The following is a 17,360-nucleotide window of genomic DNA, read 5'->3' on the forward strand; positions in this document are numbered from 1 at the left end:
AGGAGCCGTTAGGTATGGGAGTGAGCCAGGTCAAGAAATCAAAGCAGAAGCAAGCAGAATGAGCATGACTGATATACCATCCGTGGAGTTTAGCGAAAGCGCGTACAGTGCACTGCGATGCATTAATTACTCTGGTCAGCCCCCGCCCAGCTCGGGACGTGCCTCTACGAGTTAGATGGCTAAGCCCATCAAAACCCGTTTCCCCCCCTTAGACAAAACAAATTGGTAAAAGCAAGATTGGTGCTGATGGCAAATTTTGAATATATGGTTTAGAAGTACGCTTTACTCATATTTTAGTAGATACAATGACAATGAACCTCTTATCAGAGAAGAGAAAATCTTAACAATACTGTACTAGCATCACAAATCCAATGTCTAAATAAAGTTTGGCTATCAAGTCTTCAAGCTAACAAGATACATTTTTTTTAAAAAAGGGTATAAAGAATTGATTATGGTCCCATACTTCCATTACCAGGAGCACTTCTTAAATCAAACAAGCTTAACGTCGACTCTTCCTTCTCTTTCAGTGATACTAATAAAACAAATTGCATTCTGAGACTATTTTTATATTAATCTCAAGTAAAGAAAACCCTTTAGAACTTGTCTAATTAAATACAAAATTGAATAATTTTTTTTTGTGTTGAGTGAACTTAAAATTTATTTACTGAATAAAGAAGGAGTATGGACCAAGAAATGGCAGTGATCTATTCTATTTGATGTATGAATTACACTCACTATAACTTCAGACCACTAACAAATTTCTTTCAAACAGTTTGGATCAGATTCATAAATCTTTGTTAGGCAAATCAGTTAATGGTCACCAATTGCTTGAAAACAGATTTGATATGCCAGTTAGACATTGCAAGTGGAAAAATATGATTCAGCTAGATAGCTTCTTCTCCTTTTCGCTACGCTTATAGCACCTATTATATATGTAGCATCTTAGCAACACCTAAATAAATATATTAACAGACAAAAGGAAGCTTAATAAAGAAGACACCCAAAGCTTAAAAAAGTGAAACCTTACCCATCAATAATTGTAACTGAGCATTTCAAAATCAAATTTATGACTGTATTCTTTCTTACCAACATTCATCATTTAAATAAAAAGCAACAACAGCTTCAACATCCCAACTTTAATTGAGATGCCAGGGCTGTTGCCCACATTCAGTTCATTGATTGACAATTACGAGATTAACAAGTTGGAGCATACATGTAAGAGAGGCTATGTATATTTCACCAAATCCCAGTTCTATGATTACAACAAGCAAACCAACATGCACTGGGAGTAGATTTTTGTTTCAATCAAAACTTAAGAACTGGCATTTGATAAAGTTTGAACAAAATTTAGTACAATTTGGATAGTTTTGATAATGCCATCCTAGGAAGTCAATCAGACAGAACAGTCTTGTTCAAGTCGGTTCAATAATATCATAAAATAATAAAAACGAAAAAAAATTGTTTAGCTTGCCACGTAAACTGATTTACGTGAGATAGGTAGATAACTATGTTACATAACAAGTCTTAAACAATGCTCCGTTAATTTGATTAGTATTAACTTTGAAGTTAAGAAGTCGGATTATTACTGTCATTTGAGACAACAGTAATTTCAGCTGGAGGGGATGAAGAATGAATTTCTTCATGTACTGCTTCATGAATTTCACCATGTTCGTCCATGGATCCTCCGTAAGATGACCGTTCTGGAGGTGGTAAGATTGGGATGGCGGCTTTGACTCGAGGCTGAGGAGCAGCTCGAGGAATAATTTGGTTTTGAGTTGAGTAGTATGTTATGCCACCTTGGGGTTGATACAACTCTGCAGGCTGAGGCTGGCTAACGCCACTCTAAAAAGAGGCAGATAAAACTTGATTACCACACTATCATAAAGATTTTTCTGCATCAATCAATATTTGTGGAAACATACCACCATTGCTATAGGCTGATATGGCTGGAAAGCCAATTGCTGATACTGTCCTTGGACATGGCCTTGAGGCGAAGTAGCCGCAACAAAAGAGGGAGCAGGTCCGCCCACTGGTGGGATAAAGCTGCCAGGAGGCAGAAGGCCGGCAGGGGGACCTGGGGGTGGCGCAATGAAAGAGCCCTGGGCTAAGCCTTGAGGTGGGAGGCCTTGAGGTGGGAGACCACGAGGTGGAAGACCTTGAGGTGGGAGACCTTGAGGTGGGAGACCTTGGGGCGGAATACCCTGAGGAGCAAGACCCTGTGGGAAGCACTGGATTGTACTGGGAATGGTACTTGGCAAAGTGGTAGGCATGGTTGGCACAGGCGGGCCTGCCACAGCAGGCTGGTGCCCTGGTGAGGCAGCAGGCATTGAAGGTGTTTCCTGGTACATCGGGGCTACACCTGGAGGCACACCTGGGGGCACACCAGCAACTGGAGCAGGTCCATATCCTGCAGAAAATGGAAAACACAGAATTTCAAGGTCAAGCCATTGAGAAGCACTAAAACTAAAAACTCAAAGGAATTGCAGGAAAATTAAAGGTTTAGAACATTTGTTCAAAATGCCAACTCTTGGGAGGGGACTCTAAAAATTACCCAGTTATTATTGAGACTACTGACAACTAGAGTACCTATATGTTTTCAGCATGACCCTCATTTTCTTTCATCTGGTAGTATTGAGGAGAAGGGAAGCACAGGGATGTGTGAGGATAAACATAAGATGGGACAGGGGAACCAGAGCCAGGCCCTGTGGGGTAATGAAGCAGTTCACAGGAATGAATGGGAATAGAGCATGACCGGACATTGAGACCAAGAAACAGATTTACCAAAAAAAAAAAAAAAATGTAATTGAGAAATAAAGAAAAATATTCAAACCTGGTTGGTAATAGGCATGGGGAGTTGGAGGTGTGTAGCCTGCTGAGACAGGAGGCTGTTGAGCAGGACTAGTTTCAGGCACATTGCGAGCTCTCATAGACGAGTATCGCTTAGGTCTGCTTCCAGCATTATCTTGCATTCTAGGAGGCATGCTTTGCCTTCTGTCCGTAGTACCATTCGTGTTTCCATCTGAGAAAATTAAATACAAGTTTTCATATTTCATAATACAGTCAAGGTAAATATGACACAAGAGACACCAGCACTTACTACTCGGGCGACGCTGATAATCCCCTCCAGAAGAAGACTGTGGGTGGGTTGTGGAAATACTTAAATTGCCCATATCTCTACTGACGTCTTCAGTGTACCCACGGTGACCACCGTCACTCTCATTCTCCTCGTCATGCTCCCTCTGCTGCCTTTGATTTCCTTGAGGAGGAGGCCCTCCTCTCCTAAAACCACCCCTACCGCCTCCGCGGCCTCTACTTTGACCATTTGATTGAGAATGGTCAGACCATCTGTGCCCTGCAATAGTATGAAAACTGGATAGTTAAGATAACATTCAGAGAACCTTAAGAAAAAAAATTGTTGCAAAGGAAGAACAGACCTTCTCTGTCATCTTCTCGCCTGTTCCGTGCCTGAGATGGTCTACCTCCTCTACCACGAATATTTCCTCTTTCTCCACCAGCACCATCCCCATCCTCATTTGAGTCCCGGCGCCAACCTCTTCGTTGATCTTCTTCTTGCCTGTTGTTAAAACATTAGATTAGATGAGAATGTAAGAAAAGAGGACCTTATCACAAAAAAATATTTTCTCTTTTGTGAGCTTAACATATAAAATAATTTGTACCTAAATGAGGTCTGATGGTTTGAGGAAGCATGCTGTTGATGTCCTCTTTGCTGCTTCTGCTGTGACCCAAATGGTGCAACAACTTCTTTTGGATTAGCATTAAATGTGCCAGCAACAGTCTTTGAAGTCACACTTCCTGACACTTTGCTGCTAAATGAAGGTTGAGAAACAACCTTACTTTCCTCACCATTCTTCACCTATTAAATAATTCATCATTTTTTTAAGATAATAAAAAAAGGGAAGGGGTAATTTGATAGATGTGTAATAATAATTAAATATGACAACATCTGCAAAGTTTATCTTCTTACCCCATTATCATCTGAATTTGAGAGCGCAGGGTATTCCTGTTTCTGAACATCATTGCCATCTCCACCATCACCACTAGCATTGCCACTGTTTCTATAGCCACCTCCAGCCCCCCGTCCTCCTCTGCTGAGAACTCTGGGCTTGCGTGGCCCTTTCTTGTTTTCTCCTGCCTCTTTTTCTACAATGAATGCACTCAGGGGTCTACTGTATGCTTCTTCATCTTCCCAACTTCGAGTATATTTATTAGGACCTCGGCTGAAACAATAAAATACCCATTTTAATAGATACCTAAGGAGAAACAACATATGCACTTACTATGTGGTATATCTACAACATACCCATATCTGCGTCGTCTTCTGGCTTTAGGAGCAGCTTCTTCATTTCGGATGTCATATCCATACACACTTAATAACTCTTCACGAGATTTGGGCGCTTGATCTGTTTCCTGAAAGAGATCATGTTGCCACCGATCTTCCCTATCTTTCCACACTTTTCGACCAGACTCTTTACCAGTTTCTTTACCATCCCGGCTGTCTATCTTGGATTCTTTAGATGGTGTTTCTTGCCTGAAAATGCAATAAAAAGCAATAGAAATATCAGACACATTATACATCACATCACACCATTATATTGAAACAAACCAGATCAGCTCGGATAACTCACATGTCATCAGCAGTTCTGTCGTCATGTTCGTAAAACGTGCCCCGCTTAGGAATGTACTGAGGATTTCTCCTATCTTCATCATCATCCAGCTTCTTCTCCTTAGATGGAGAGCTTTCCTAAGTAACAAATAGGTTGATGATAAGATTTAGGATACTGATCTTAGAATAGTAGTGGAATGTGGGTAAAATGAGTCTCAAAAGACAAAAAAAACAGAAAAGTTTTAAGAACAAGCATTTAAAGTTACCTGTCCATCACCCTCCTCCCTTTCATCATCAACAGTAACACTTTCTCGGTCACTTTCAACTGTGTCATCAAGTTGGTCATCGTCATCTGGAACTCTTTCTTCATCTGAAGAATCCAAGGGTTGTACATTTGGGCCCTCACCATCAAGATCTCCTTCACCATAGTCAGATAGATGGTCATTTTCGCCCGCTGTTTCATCAGGGTCCTGAAAATTTGAAGACATGTGATTAAGTGGCTCAATCACAATAAGATGCATGAGATTAGGGAATATACTATTTAGTAAATAGTAGACTGACACCCATCCGAGTCAAGTATTAATTACATTGGAAGGTCAAAGAATATTATTGCAACCAAAAGGTAGAAACTTGAACCGTACATGGGTGACACTTTGAAGAAGGCTGCTCATAAATCAAATATGCAGCTATTTCAGAGCACAACCCAACAGATTGGACTTCGGACATCTACTTGAGTCTTTTCAATTCAGTAACACATACCAAAACAGAAATGGACAAGTAAATTGCATGGCTTAACATAGAACTTAGTGCACAGAAAACTTGAAAATAACAAGAAAATATCAAGGAGATTTATAAATATATTTTTTTGAAAGGGAAAAAAAATAGGGGAAAGGGGAAAGTGTGACAGGCAAGAGATGGATTTAAATTTAAACCACAGAATGAGAGAAGAAAAAAAAAAACAGAATAAGAATAGATAATAATTAGATAAGAATCAAACTGCTATGGAAACATCGAAATGCCTACTTATGTCGTTTCATTTGGTAGATTTAACAAAACTGACAGTCTCAGGCAAAGTAGGTTGACACAGAGGTTAGAAGACCTACTTTAATCACAGGGGTCAAGGAGTGCTTCAAAAAGAGCTACGATTCCACGGATTTAAGAGAAAATAATTTTGACGAGAACAAACTAATCAGCAGTTACCAATAGATGCCTATTTACATTAGAAATAGATTTCTAACCGGTGTTGGTATCACTGTCAAGGAGGGCTAGGCCTAAACTTACTGCATCGGATCCCTTGCCCGGAGTGTCATAATTTGAACACTGGGACAACTCTTCTGAGTCTTTTGAGGTATCAACCTCTTTCTGTTGGTCGGCGACAACAGTTTCTTCTGAAGCCGACATTATTTTAACACAATTTGAAGGCAGCCAAAAAAGGTCGTTGATACTGCACGACCACGTTGTAGTGTTCTGCGTCGAGCAGGGATATGATGGGTGGGGTTGCTAACATACAACGGTTTTTGTACGAAATGTCGGTTTTGCTGAGAGAAAGTGTATCGACTTAACGAAAAATAAGTAAATGTACCGATGCTTGAGATATTTGGAAATTTCGAGAGACCGGCTGCTACGATAGAACAACACTTTGGATGAAATTGTTTCTTACTTGACTAATCTCTGCCGTGCATTTGTTTATTATCCGAAAATCTCGAAGGCAGTGTTTAAAGGCAAGGGGCGAGGAGGAAGGAGGGGTGAGGGGACCGGCTTTACTGCAAATAAACAAGCAGACGACGAGACTTCAAGAAGCACACAAACCACAAACTGTACTTGTACTTGTGAGGCTTTTGTGCACTGAGATTGACGCTCTGTATGTTTAAATGGGAAAGTCGTTCAAAACTTAATTGTTATTTCTCGTATGGTTATGCCTTAGTGTGATAAGGCTCAAAGGAATAACGCCAAAATGCCGACTATCGTGCTTCTGGATGTGTCTCTGTCAATGGCAAGACCAGTATCTGTGCAAGACTCTGGAGAAACATACACTAGACTTCAACTTGCCATCCATGGTATCAACACACTTTTGGATTATTTTAATGTGTATACTAGACTAGAATTTGTGTCTTTGGTAAGAATTATCGTAATGTTTACTACAACGTCTCTTTCAAACCTTTATCCGTAACATTGATCATTTTCTGACTTACAGTTAACATATTCATCTCTTTGCGATGAATTGTGCCCTTTCACAAGGGATTTTGAGTCTATAAAACAAAAACTTCAGACAGTTGAAGATCAAGATAAAACATGTATAGAGCCTGCATTACATGCTGTGAATCGTTTAGTGCTGAAGGAATGGGGCAGTGCTACGCCGTGCCATGTATGACAATCAGTATTGTAACATATCTCATTATTTTGGGGGCCCTTTATTTTTGTTAATTTTTCTATTCCAGGTGATTATTGTGTCAGATGGTAGTTGTGGAGCTACAGATTCGTCCATCAAACATATTTTAGACCAGAATGCTGGTCCTCATCGGCCGTGTTTGCCTTTTGCATTTCCTGGGAAACTAAGTGCACTTATCATAGCTAATCCTAATGAACCACAGCTGTCGTACAATTTGCAGTTATTTAAAAGACTCACTGATCTAGCAGGAGGAGAGGGGATTATTCATACTCCTGAAGGCCCTTTGTCCATAGCTAGTGTCCAAGCAATGGTTCGAAAAATGGCTGAAGCAGAATTTACTTCTTATCAGGGTACATTGCGATGTGGCTCCCTATCCTCTAAAATCACGCTGTCACCTCATCCTCTAGTAAGTCAATTTAAAGATGCTGTAATTACATTTTAAAAACCACAATTTTTGAGGCTGGAAGCTTGCAGTCACGCAAATATAATTGATTGTATTAACAATTTTACCCAATTGCATTTTTAAAAGACTTTTTTTAACACATTTATAATGTATTTTTTTCTAATTCTAGCCGTATACTCATGTAAAAGACTTCTCAACAGAAACCTATAGAATTGGCGACCAACTAAATGTCGTTGGATTTTGGGATTTGTCTGACATCGGAAGCCCTGCAGCTGTGTCAAGACATCTTGTGCTTCCCATGGGCTCAGGCCTATCTAATGTCACAAATCATTCTGATGTTAAAAATGAGGATTCAGATGATGAAAGTCACGATGAGGGAAAACCCCATCCTTCTGTGTTCTTCTTCATGGAGCGTTAAAGGTCATTTTTGTTGCCAATTTTCTATAGCTGATCTTTAATTGTTCTTACTAGGTCCCTCACAAAATATTATCTTTGTAGGTTGAGAATATGGCTGCTCTATGTGAAGTTGCTGAGGGATGGTTTGGAATCCTTTTCTCCTGGGCTGATAATAAAAAGAAGTCAAACCTTATGCTCACAGTCCTAGAACCAGGAACGGACACAATTCCATGGTTAGGAGATCTGGAACAGCTTGGTTCTGCAGAGGATGCTGAAGACTTATCTGCTTTACCTTCGTTCCCTGTGCGTCCTGCTGAGAAACGAAGTTACAGTCAGAGCACTGTTGCCTGGATAAGGCAATCAGGTTTGCATTCTGACATCCAAAAAATACTTCGTAGTGCACGCAAATTACCAGATAAAACTCAACATTTCTATAAGGTGAGCTTAATTTTGTATCATTAGATATCTCCTACCTCAGTAACATTGTATTGTATAGTATGCGTTTTTTTACTTCATAGGAATTGAACCGTGTTCGCAAGGCTGCTGTGCAAGTTGGGTTCTTAGAACTTTTAGATGGGCTGTCAAAAATATTTGAAAAAGAATGTCATGCCTTACCAGACAAAGCTCATCCTGACTGTGCATTGCAGCTCACCCATTGTGCCAGTGTTTTAAGGAGGAGAGAGGCACGTGAGCTAAAATTCTCTATTACCCCGTTACGCACTTCTTTCCATGGTGGAGATGACTGATCAGAAGGGATGTTGGATTAATCAATCTGATCTTATACTACAATCCCAAGTTACGCAAAGAATTCCAGCTAGGGAAGATTCACTTAATTCATTTGTTGAATTAAACTCAGAAACATGGGAAAATATCTGCCTGCATATTTACATGAAGTCAACAAGGACTACCTATTATCCTGGATTGTCAAATTGTTTTGTGTCATTTTAACAAGGTGTATTAATTGAAACTTCAAAATGTTATGGAAAAAAATCCAAATAGTTTTCAACATTACTTATTCATTTTATTTTGTCTGAACTTATGTTTAAAGAGCAACAAGCTAGTTCATTTATGTTACAGTAAGATTTTTGTCACATCAGGAACAATAGATTCAGTAAGATGTCCAATCTAGTAAACACTGCAATAAAAGGAGATAAAACACAAATGCCCTGAGCCCTTTCAAGAGTGTCAACATGTTGTAAGGTGATTAGAAAATATAAGGCAACAAATTCAAGTTAACTAGGTACTTGATAACTAGGAGAATAACATGAGCAGCCAGTTTCATTAAAAATGATGTCAAGAGAATTGGCAATTGTGTGAATTTGAAGTACAAAAAATTTATAAATGCGATATGAATAAGCTAAATGCTTAGTAATTATCTGATATCCATACATTTGTGGCAAGGGTAATAAAGTACTACTGAATTTTTAAAAAGTTTGCTCATTTTTTAGCAAATTTTCACCCATTAAATGAAAACGAACCACACAAATTATAACTATCAATGCAATTTTGAACAGTCTTCAATACAGCTTACCTACAGAAACAGTACATCCATCTACATTTTAGAAATTTGAGTACAAGCAAGATGGTGACAATGGTGCATGATGTATTAAAATTGAAAATACATACTACAAAAACTCCCCCAAAAAACTTGAAGAAAATGCCATAAGTCTTTATTGATGGAAAAAAGGAAGACCTTAAAAGGGAACATCTGCCACAAAGTTTTCACCATTGTACCAACCTCGATATCAGTCAATACTGCTGCCAAGTGCTTAGCATTTTAATCAAATATGTACAAAACCCGTCCAGGAATGGCGCTTGTAAGTCATGCAATATACTTTGCACCATCTGTTAAAGCAAACTTTTAAAAATTATCTAACATACTTAGCTTCTTTAATGTGAACATCACAGATTACTGCAGCTAATTCTATACCTGCATCCTACTGTGGAACTCGACAAAACTGAATACACTGCTTTTCCGGAATAATACCTTACAGATTACATATTTCAAAACAAGCAAAGATATATATATAAAAAATACGAATCTCAATCAATTTTCAGAGTGAAGGTGGAACTGTATAATAAAGGAACGCTAATAAAATACTATAATGTAAAACAGTCTCCCTGTGAACACACGTGGAACACATCTCTGTGATATTTTCAATCACACTCAACATTTTATAAACAAGAAACATGGTTTAAATGCTCAGGGATGGTGAAAAGTAAAGCCACATACAATAATTTATAAATAATGTGTGTACTAAATACAGACATACCTGCATGCTTTAAGAAAAAAATTATGCACTTCAAGAGCATTAACATGACTGAAGTACACTATTACACAATAATAATTGAGTGGAACAGGAATGGATCATTCCCCGGGAATATAGAAAAAAATTGATAGTAAGTTTCATACTAGTCAAAGGGAAATTTAAGCACTACTTAAACAAATTCAAGACTGGGAATTGGCCAAAGTCAAGTGCGGAGTTAAATTTAAAATAAATAGAGAAGAAATTCTAGGGAAAGAAAATGTGATCAAAATATGACAAACTACAAGCACATCTTGTTTTCCTTACAGTAAAATACAACAGTAAAAAAAAACAAAAAAAAAACATGTGACTAAAAAAATTCCTGAGCCACTTATAAATATAGGAAAGTTTAAACAACCTCAGTTTTTGTACATTCGCATAGTGAAGCTGAAACATAGCAACAGTTTCTCAGCTGAGTTAAATGTCTCACTTCACACCAATAAATACAAAACAGAGCTAGTAAACTTCAGAGGAACTAGATAATTAATCAATATTGGAATTTCAAATAAAGCAGTTAACACACAGCCACAATCAGCATAAGCGATTTAAAACAAAATAAAAAAAATCATTTAATCTTATGAGACCTATTTTGTCGCAGATGCAGGAGAAAGTGATTGATGCCCTACTTTCACTAAGGTACATTATCAGGCAAAACTATAGAGAATTTGTAATTTGCTCTTACAAAGGCACTTATCACATTAAAGAACAAGAAAGCTGTTGTCCTAATATTTCTAAAATACCCATCTACTCTGTCAAGCACAAAATCTTGACAATGACAATAATAAAAGCATGGTATCAAAAATATTCTGGTCAATGTGCAATGCCCATGCATGTTTCATGATTGTACTTGGTGCCTTGATGCAAGGCAACAAAGGATTGGTTACAATTAATCACGCTTACAAATTTAACATTACTTATTTTCATCTTCATACTGAATAACACCTTTGTAACGTGGAAGTTGAGAGTACTTTAGTCCAAGAGTTTCGGCAATATCTTCAAGAACATCCAAAACCTAAAAAAGGAAGTTAGTAATAAATATCACATATCATATTTTAAATGAAGGAGTTTGCACTCTAAGCTACATCATCACAGCTCTTCTGAACTGAGAACAAGAAAAACTTACATTATCCAGTTGTTCCTTGGTGTGAGCGGCAGACAAACAAAACCGGATACGACCTTCCATTAAAGGAGTTGCAGGGAAGCCCACTCCAACTGCAGCAATGTTTTTCTTTGCAAGAGTTCTGACCACAGCCCTAACAGACATACGTTGATAGTTAGTACAAAGCACAGACAGACAAATTTAATCAAATTAAGTTTAATATTTTTATATGGCACTGATAGTGTTAATAACTTTACCCAATTTTGGAGAACATGTAAACCAGTAAAGGTACAACTGGAGAATCTTCATGGCCATAAATAATAACGCCCATTTGATGTAAACGGCGCCGGAAATATCTGGTGTTGCGAGCCAATTGCATTACTCTTTTCTGACCTGTTTAGACCAGAAAAAAATTGATATGAAGTTTGTAATTAAGTTTTAGAAACAAACATTTCTGACAAAAGTGACATAGTGTAACCTTCATTGGTTCCATCTTCCCCCATGATAATGCGCATTGAGGTAATGATCTGCTGGGCAATTGGGGGCGCCATAGTTGAGGCATAACAGGCAGCATGGCTGTTTACACGCAAGAAATCTACCAATTCCTAGAAAAAAATTAAAAAGTAGATAAAAACTAGGGTCGTTTAATATTTTGTTGTTGGTAGAACTTAGTTTATTTGACACAAGAATTATACTAATGTGATAATAATGTACCTTTGAGCCTGCAATGTAACCTCCAGCAGATCCAAAACTCTTTGTGAAAGTTCCCATCAAGACATCAACATCATGAGGATTAACACCATAATAATCCAAAACACCTCGGCCTCTCGGTCCCATTGCACCAACACTGTGAGCTTCATCTAAGAACAGGTAAGCCTATGGGAATGGGGAAGAGGGGAGGGGGTTAAAAATTATATATACACTGAAAGTAAGTGTAGCATTTTGTGGATAGTATACCTAGTCTACCATTTTCTTATATTAACTCACCTTGTATTTCTTCTTCAAAGCAATGACCTCAGGTAGATGTACAAGAGATCCTTCCATGCTATAGACGCCTTCAGCAACAATAAATATTTTTTTCCAAGGTGCACCAGTTTTTGGTTGGCCCTGAACAACGGCAGTCCGCAATACTTTCTCTAGATTTTTCATGTCTGAAAATTAAGTTGAAATACAACTGAAACCCAACTGCCTAACTACCATCAAAAAATTCAGTTTGCAGAAACTTACTATTATGTTTAAACACACGTGTAGTAGCACCAGATAGTCGCAGTCCTAGAATAAGTGAGGCGTGGTTTTTCTCATCACTAATGACCAAGCATCCAGGTGATAAAAGACAGGGTAAATTTAAAGCATTAGTTGCAAAACCCATTCCAAAAGTAATAGCAGCTTCCACACCCAAAAAGCGAGCTGTAGTTTCTTCAAGTTCCAGATGAATTGGGCTTGTGCCTGAGGGCAATAAAAAGATAGAAATTGATATTTGAGATGAAAACTTTTCTTCTTCTGTACTTTGAAAGATTCAATGACATACCAAGTTCATGGCTTGTGCTACCTAATGCACAGGCATATTTTTTGATTGATTGAATTGAGTCCTCAGCACATTGACCAGTAGCCTCAGCAAAACCCAGGTAGTTGTAGGATCCTAAATTTAGGCATTTCTTTTCTAGGCCAGTGTACCTATTACGAATGTAAGCAGACAGTTCGAATCCCATATTTTGAAACCAGATACACACATTTCATAGCTGCAATAAGTCTTACTGAAAAGTCCATCCATAATCATGGGTGATACGGTCCTTCAAAACAACTTCAGCTCCAGGGACACTACATATTGGTCGATTCCAGCAATCTCTGATACGTCTGTACACATATCGTGAATAAAATTGTTCAAATCTATTGTAGAGAGGAACATATCCCTATAAAATAATAAGAAATAATAATAAGTAAGTATTGTTCATTCAAAAAAAAAAAAAAAGAGGAAATTGTTCAAGTAAAAAGATACTAACCTTCCTATTTCTTTCTTTGGCAACTGGAGGGGCAAACAGAAACTGATTGAGGTATCCTAACACCACAAGCAAATAAAAGCCCATATATGTTGTTACTGCTGTGACCAGTGGTACTTCTTCAAAAGATTCTTTGGAGTGAGGCTTCTTTTTAGGCTCACTCTGAGGGACACCTGTAGTTGTTCCATTGCAGTGGGCCTGTAAAGAATAAGAGCCAGTCCCAATTGAAAAATACTGTAAAATGATGGAAATATTATTTTGAAATAATTATGGGCCAACATTGTGAAAAATAGTAAAAATCAGATATAAAATTAGATTAGGGTGAGTGGGGTGGGAGGGAGTCGCCCAGGGTCAACACTTGGTAACCACTTCAAAACAGAGCCATAGTGCATAAAAGAACTCTTCAGAGAGCAAGGTGGGGGAAGTGTGGGTAGGGCGTAGGTGCTAACACTGCCTCACGCTTCTGTTCTCATTAGCAGACATGGTGCAGCAGGCACACTTGAACATGGTTCAATTATAGCAACAACAAAAAAACACAAAAAAATTCTACAAAAAATCAACAACTTTGATATTAAGTTATTCTCCACATAACACTGTGTGACAAATTTCTTTAAAACATTTTTTTTTAAATGCTAAAATTAGTTGTGTTGGGGGTACAGATACCTCTCCCGGAAAGATTGTTCATTCCAGTATGTGGAATCAATTATTAGACAATCAGCGCTCCAGACAGAACTCCAAGTCTCTACCTCCACTAGACCAAAACTCAATATGCCATGGGAGGTGGGGGGACTTTCACATTAACAAAGATGTAGCCAGATCACAACAGTACTGGCCCCTCTACAAAAATCAGAGAGACGATGAAACCGGTTAAGGGGCCCTAAATATTTTCTCTAGGAGTGCCAGGGCTGGGTCCTGAGGAACCAGCAGAACACCTAACCTGTACGTCAACCCCCAGCGGGGGTCTGTCGTGCGTGTACCGCGCGAAAGGGGGCGGTAACGTGGTGTCATAATAGGGGCGCGACGGCCCGTTAAGCAAGGGCGTTGTCACCCTCGGTATTGGAGGGATAGACCTTATCTTAACTTGGACTGGAGGGTCGCAGTCGACACCGCCCTGCGGGTTGGGCAGTCCCTGTGTGCCCCCTTTCTCACTTACGGTAACATGCCCATTCTTTTTGGAGTGGACGACCCCGTTGGCCTTCCCGTTGACAACGTTCAGGGCGTGCTTGCCGTTGACCGCGAAGGTTTTGAGCTGATGAGCGCCGTCGCTAAGGAGTCCCTCTGTGGCCATGTTTGGACGTCTGCATGTCTCGCCGACTGTGACTGTTCCGTTCGCCTCGTCTTCGTATCCGCAGCGCTCCGCGCGCCCCGCGGTCACTTTTGGAACTACCGCCACTTCTCTGCGCATGAGCCGCTCCGGCTCTCGGAAAGCACCAACTGCAAACAGCAAACACGAAATTTTCTGTAACGACAAGGGGCGGTTGTGGGGGGTGGTGCTCGGAAAAGGGAAATTTCGGGGAGACACAAAGCGAGTTTGCTAGAGTAATTGTTTCGCGGCCGAAGACGAAGAGGATCGTTTACTTCACCGACTTTTCTGAACGGGAAAGGCTTAAGGAGGCGGGGCATCCGTTCTGTGGAGGGAGAAGTGTGCGGGTGACTCATCTTGTCCGGATGTTGGAGGAGAACCGGCACCGAGCAGCCAGTCAGCAGCCCAGCAGCAGCAGCCGCCATCACCAGTCGATTGTTTTCCTTTTCGGACACACGTTTGACAGTTACCCCGTGGTCGCCACCTGACGTTGACTTTCGTCGATTCCGGAAAATCACGACTTTTTCCAAAATTTTGCAAGTGTTACGCAACTGCAGTGCAGCCTTAAGTGGAGAGTGCGCCCCGTTTGACTGGAATAAGAGAGAAGTCGGATTCTCCAACCATGGATTCTGAAGGTAAGACGGATCTGCACACAAACACAGGCCCTAGCGGGGCTAGCCCCTCCCTGGCCCTGCGGAGGGACCCGGAGTCTGTGGACGATTTCGAGCACTTGGAGGCGTACAAATTTTCACCCACCAGGGATAGCGGTTTACACGCAGACGATGTGCTTCACGAGGACTTAGCGGCGCAGAAATTCGAAATGTACCCAGAGCGCGATGACATTGCCGAGTTTACTCAACCCAAACAGCCAGCACATGATTTTGGTTTGGATTTTCCAGAACTGAAGGCGTTTGAGCGCAAGAGTGAGGTACCCCCTCCGCACGACCCCCTGGATGACTTCCTGAGTGGAGGCATTGGCCAGGGTGCAAACCCTCAACACTTTGCTGAGCCCATCAGGAATTCACCTCCAGCAGCCCAGGCTGGCAAGGACATCATGGACACCATGTCGTTCCTGCATCATGAGTCGCAACCACATTTCACGCCTGCTGCTGGGGACACGTTTATGGATAATCAGTACTCAGGATCGCCTGACAAAGAAGATTATAGCCTTGAGGATGAAGTGATTCGTCACAAGACTCCATCCCCTGACCTGTTGCCAGAACCCACTAAAAAACAACCCTCTACCTTCGATGAGAATCCTCTGGATGACTTTGGCACTAGTTTTGGTTTCTCTCCCAAAAAGAGTGATCCTTCACCTCATGCAGATCCTCTCGAAGATTTCCTCTCTAAACCTGCACCTGCCAGAGAGCCCTCACCTGAGCCTATTCGTGAGCCTTCACCTAAACCTGTCCGTGAACCCACTCCAGAACCTGTACGAGAGCCTTCACCCCCTCCTGTACGAGAGCCCTCTCCTTTGCCTGTCAGAGAGCCAACTCCTGAACCTATTCGGGTACCCACCCCTGAACCCCCTCCAAAACCTAAAGCAGCACCTATTCCAACATTCCTGGAGTCCGAATATGTTGAGAAGAAACCTGAGAAGAAGGAACCTGAGCCCAAACCTGTGATTTCGAAGCCTACCTCACCACCCCCAGCACCTCCAAAGCAGGTGTCGTCTGGCGGAACTAAAAGCTGCGATGGGCTAGGTGAGTGACCGTGATTCACTTGACGCTTGTACTGGTGATGGATACCTTGTCAGTTGTTGCTCAGTGGCTGTCAAAAAATGCTTTAGTTGTTTAACTGGCAATTCCAAAGAAATCTGTGTGCTTTGTAAAATTTTCTGCTGCAAAATGCTCTGGCTTTCATTTTCCAAAACTAATGATATTATTTTTAATCTGTTTAATGAGTACATTCTAACGCTGCCTTGAAAATCTCCCAGAAAAGTATGTTTCCCCTCTACTTTGTTTTGTGATTAGGTGATTTTATGAGTCACGCCGACTCGTCGGGTGTGAGGTTCCGGCTAGTCCTTCCCAAAACTTAGGCCCCACGTTGGGCGCCAAATGTGAGGTTCCCGGCTAGTCCTTCCCAAAACTTAGGCCCCACGTTGGGCGCCAAATGTGAGGTTCCGGACAAGCTCCGTGGTTTTTACCTCTAACATTAAAAGTAAAAGTGTTCGATGGCTGGACGATTGTGTGAATTTTGAGGAAAAGGAGATTGATCACGCAGAGCAAATACAATTTACAAATGACACTGTAATTCCAGTTCTACAGAGGCAGGGTAGTACAGCAGGACTGGTGGCAGGTCAACACACACAAAAGGTACAGGTGAGGTCGCGAGGGCACTGATTGGAAGGCACACGCACACAACACTACAACACTGGCTCTGCTTTTGGGTATAACACACACACACTATCACTTCACTGTATCACTTAATCCGTGGTGCCCCGGTGACGTCAGGGCGGGACGGAGCCGGTAGGGGTGCGCAGGGGTCGCGAGGTCAGCGGAGCCGCGCGGGTTGCCGGCGACGTCACGCGTACCGTCCCACTTCACGTCTCAAACCGAACTGTTGTTGCTGACGCTCGCTCGCGCCCTCCTCCAAGCTCCAGGATCCCGCCCTCGCTGCCCACCGCCGCCGCCGTCTCCTTCGTGGCCCCCGAAGTCCAGCCGAACGTCCGGGGTCTTCCCTCTGGTCTGCTGGGGGGCTGCCGAACCTGCCGAAGTCACCCCGTCGCTCGCGCGCGCCTAGGCGAGGGGGCGCGGGGGTGGCGGGGAAGCAGCAGATTTCGGCGGGGCGCGCTGCATCCGTGCGGGGGCCCCGTCCGTCGTCCTGCTCGTCCGCTCGGCCGC

At 41.3% G+C, this 17,360-nt stretch overlaps 4 protein-coding genes across 6 annotated transcripts in view; 2 read left to right on the forward strand and 2 right to left on the reverse strand.

Moving 5' to 3' along the window:
- Window positions 1–1,121: 1,121 nt before the first annotated feature.
- Window positions 1,122–6,219, reverse strand: LOC113206553 (protein CASC3). Its single transcript, XM_026422670.2, has 11 exons — window positions 5,906–6,219; window positions 4,891–5,094; window positions 4,647–4,762; window positions 4,322–4,549; window positions 3,986–4,238; window positions 3,678–3,874; window positions 3,435–3,574; window positions 3,098–3,352; window positions 2,831–3,019; window positions 1,923–2,407; window positions 1,122–1,842 (listed from the first exon to the last, which is right to left on the reverse strand). Exons 1-11 carry the CDS (start codon window positions 6,023–6,025, stop codon window positions 1,567–1,569), a joined length of 2,463 nt encoding a protein of 820 aa, XP_026278455.1. The 5' UTR covers window positions 6,026–6,219; the 3' UTR covers window positions 1,122–1,566.
- Window positions 6,220–6,344: 125 nt separating this feature from the next.
- On the forward strand, window positions 6,345–9,243 carry LOC113206556 (integrator complex subunit 14). Its single transcript, XM_052264508.1, is given in 7 exon segments — window positions 6,345–6,740; window positions 6,819–6,989; window positions 7,063–7,419; window positions 7,586–7,790; window positions 7,793–7,836; window positions 7,915–8,250; window positions 8,331–9,243. Coding segments are annotated over 7 exon segments (1,503 nt in total). The 5' UTR covers window positions 6,345–6,578; the 3' UTR covers window positions 8,559–9,243.
- Window positions 9,244–9,963: 720 nt separating this feature from the next.
- LOC113206555 (serine palmitoyltransferase 2) overlaps window positions 9,964–17,360 on the reverse strand; it is a gene marked incomplete at its 5' end in the record, with an annotated part of 22,531 nt that continues 15,134 nt past the window's right edge. Inside the window, 11 exon segments of the mRNA XM_026422675.2 lie at window positions 9,964–11,130; window positions 11,242–11,371; window positions 11,475–11,610; window positions 11,696–11,822; window positions 11,932–12,093; window positions 12,205–12,368; window positions 12,445–12,663; window positions 12,746–12,891; window positions 12,973–13,127; window positions 13,218–13,412; window positions 14,368–14,648. Of these exon segments, the coding sequence (XP_026278460.1) occupies window positions 11,029–11,130; window positions 11,242–11,371; window positions 11,475–11,610; window positions 11,696–11,822; window positions 11,932–12,093; window positions 12,205–12,368; window positions 12,445–12,663; window positions 12,746–12,891; window positions 12,973–13,127; window positions 13,218–13,412; window positions 14,368–14,648 (1,817 nt within the window). The 3' untranslated portion in view covers window positions 9,964–11,028.
- The window catches only part of LOC113206557 (reticulon-1-A), a 34,931-nt gene continuing 32,280 nt past the window's right edge, over window positions 14,710–17,360 (forward strand). Inside the window, exons 1-2 of one of the 3 annotated variants that reach the window (XM_026422679.2) lie at window positions 14,710–15,152; window positions 15,417–16,220. In XM_026422679.2, coding sequence (XP_026278464.2) covers window positions 15,140–15,152; window positions 15,417–16,220 — 817 coding nt within the window. In that variant the 5' untranslated portion in view covers window positions 14,710–15,139. The remainder of the gene's footprint in view (window positions 15,153–15,416; window positions 16,221–17,360) is intronic. The other 2 variants (XM_026422680.2, XM_026422683.2) reach the window with 2 other exon arrangements.

This window comes from Frankliniella occidentalis, unplaced genomic scaffold, assembly GCF_000697945.3.
Source record: "Frankliniella occidentalis isolate FOCC.00 unplaced genomic scaffold, Focc_3.1 Scaffold19, whole genome shotgun sequence".
In the NCBI taxonomy this organism is placed as follows: Eukaryota; Metazoa; Arthropoda; class Insecta; order Thysanoptera; family Thripidae; genus Frankliniella; species Frankliniella occidentalis.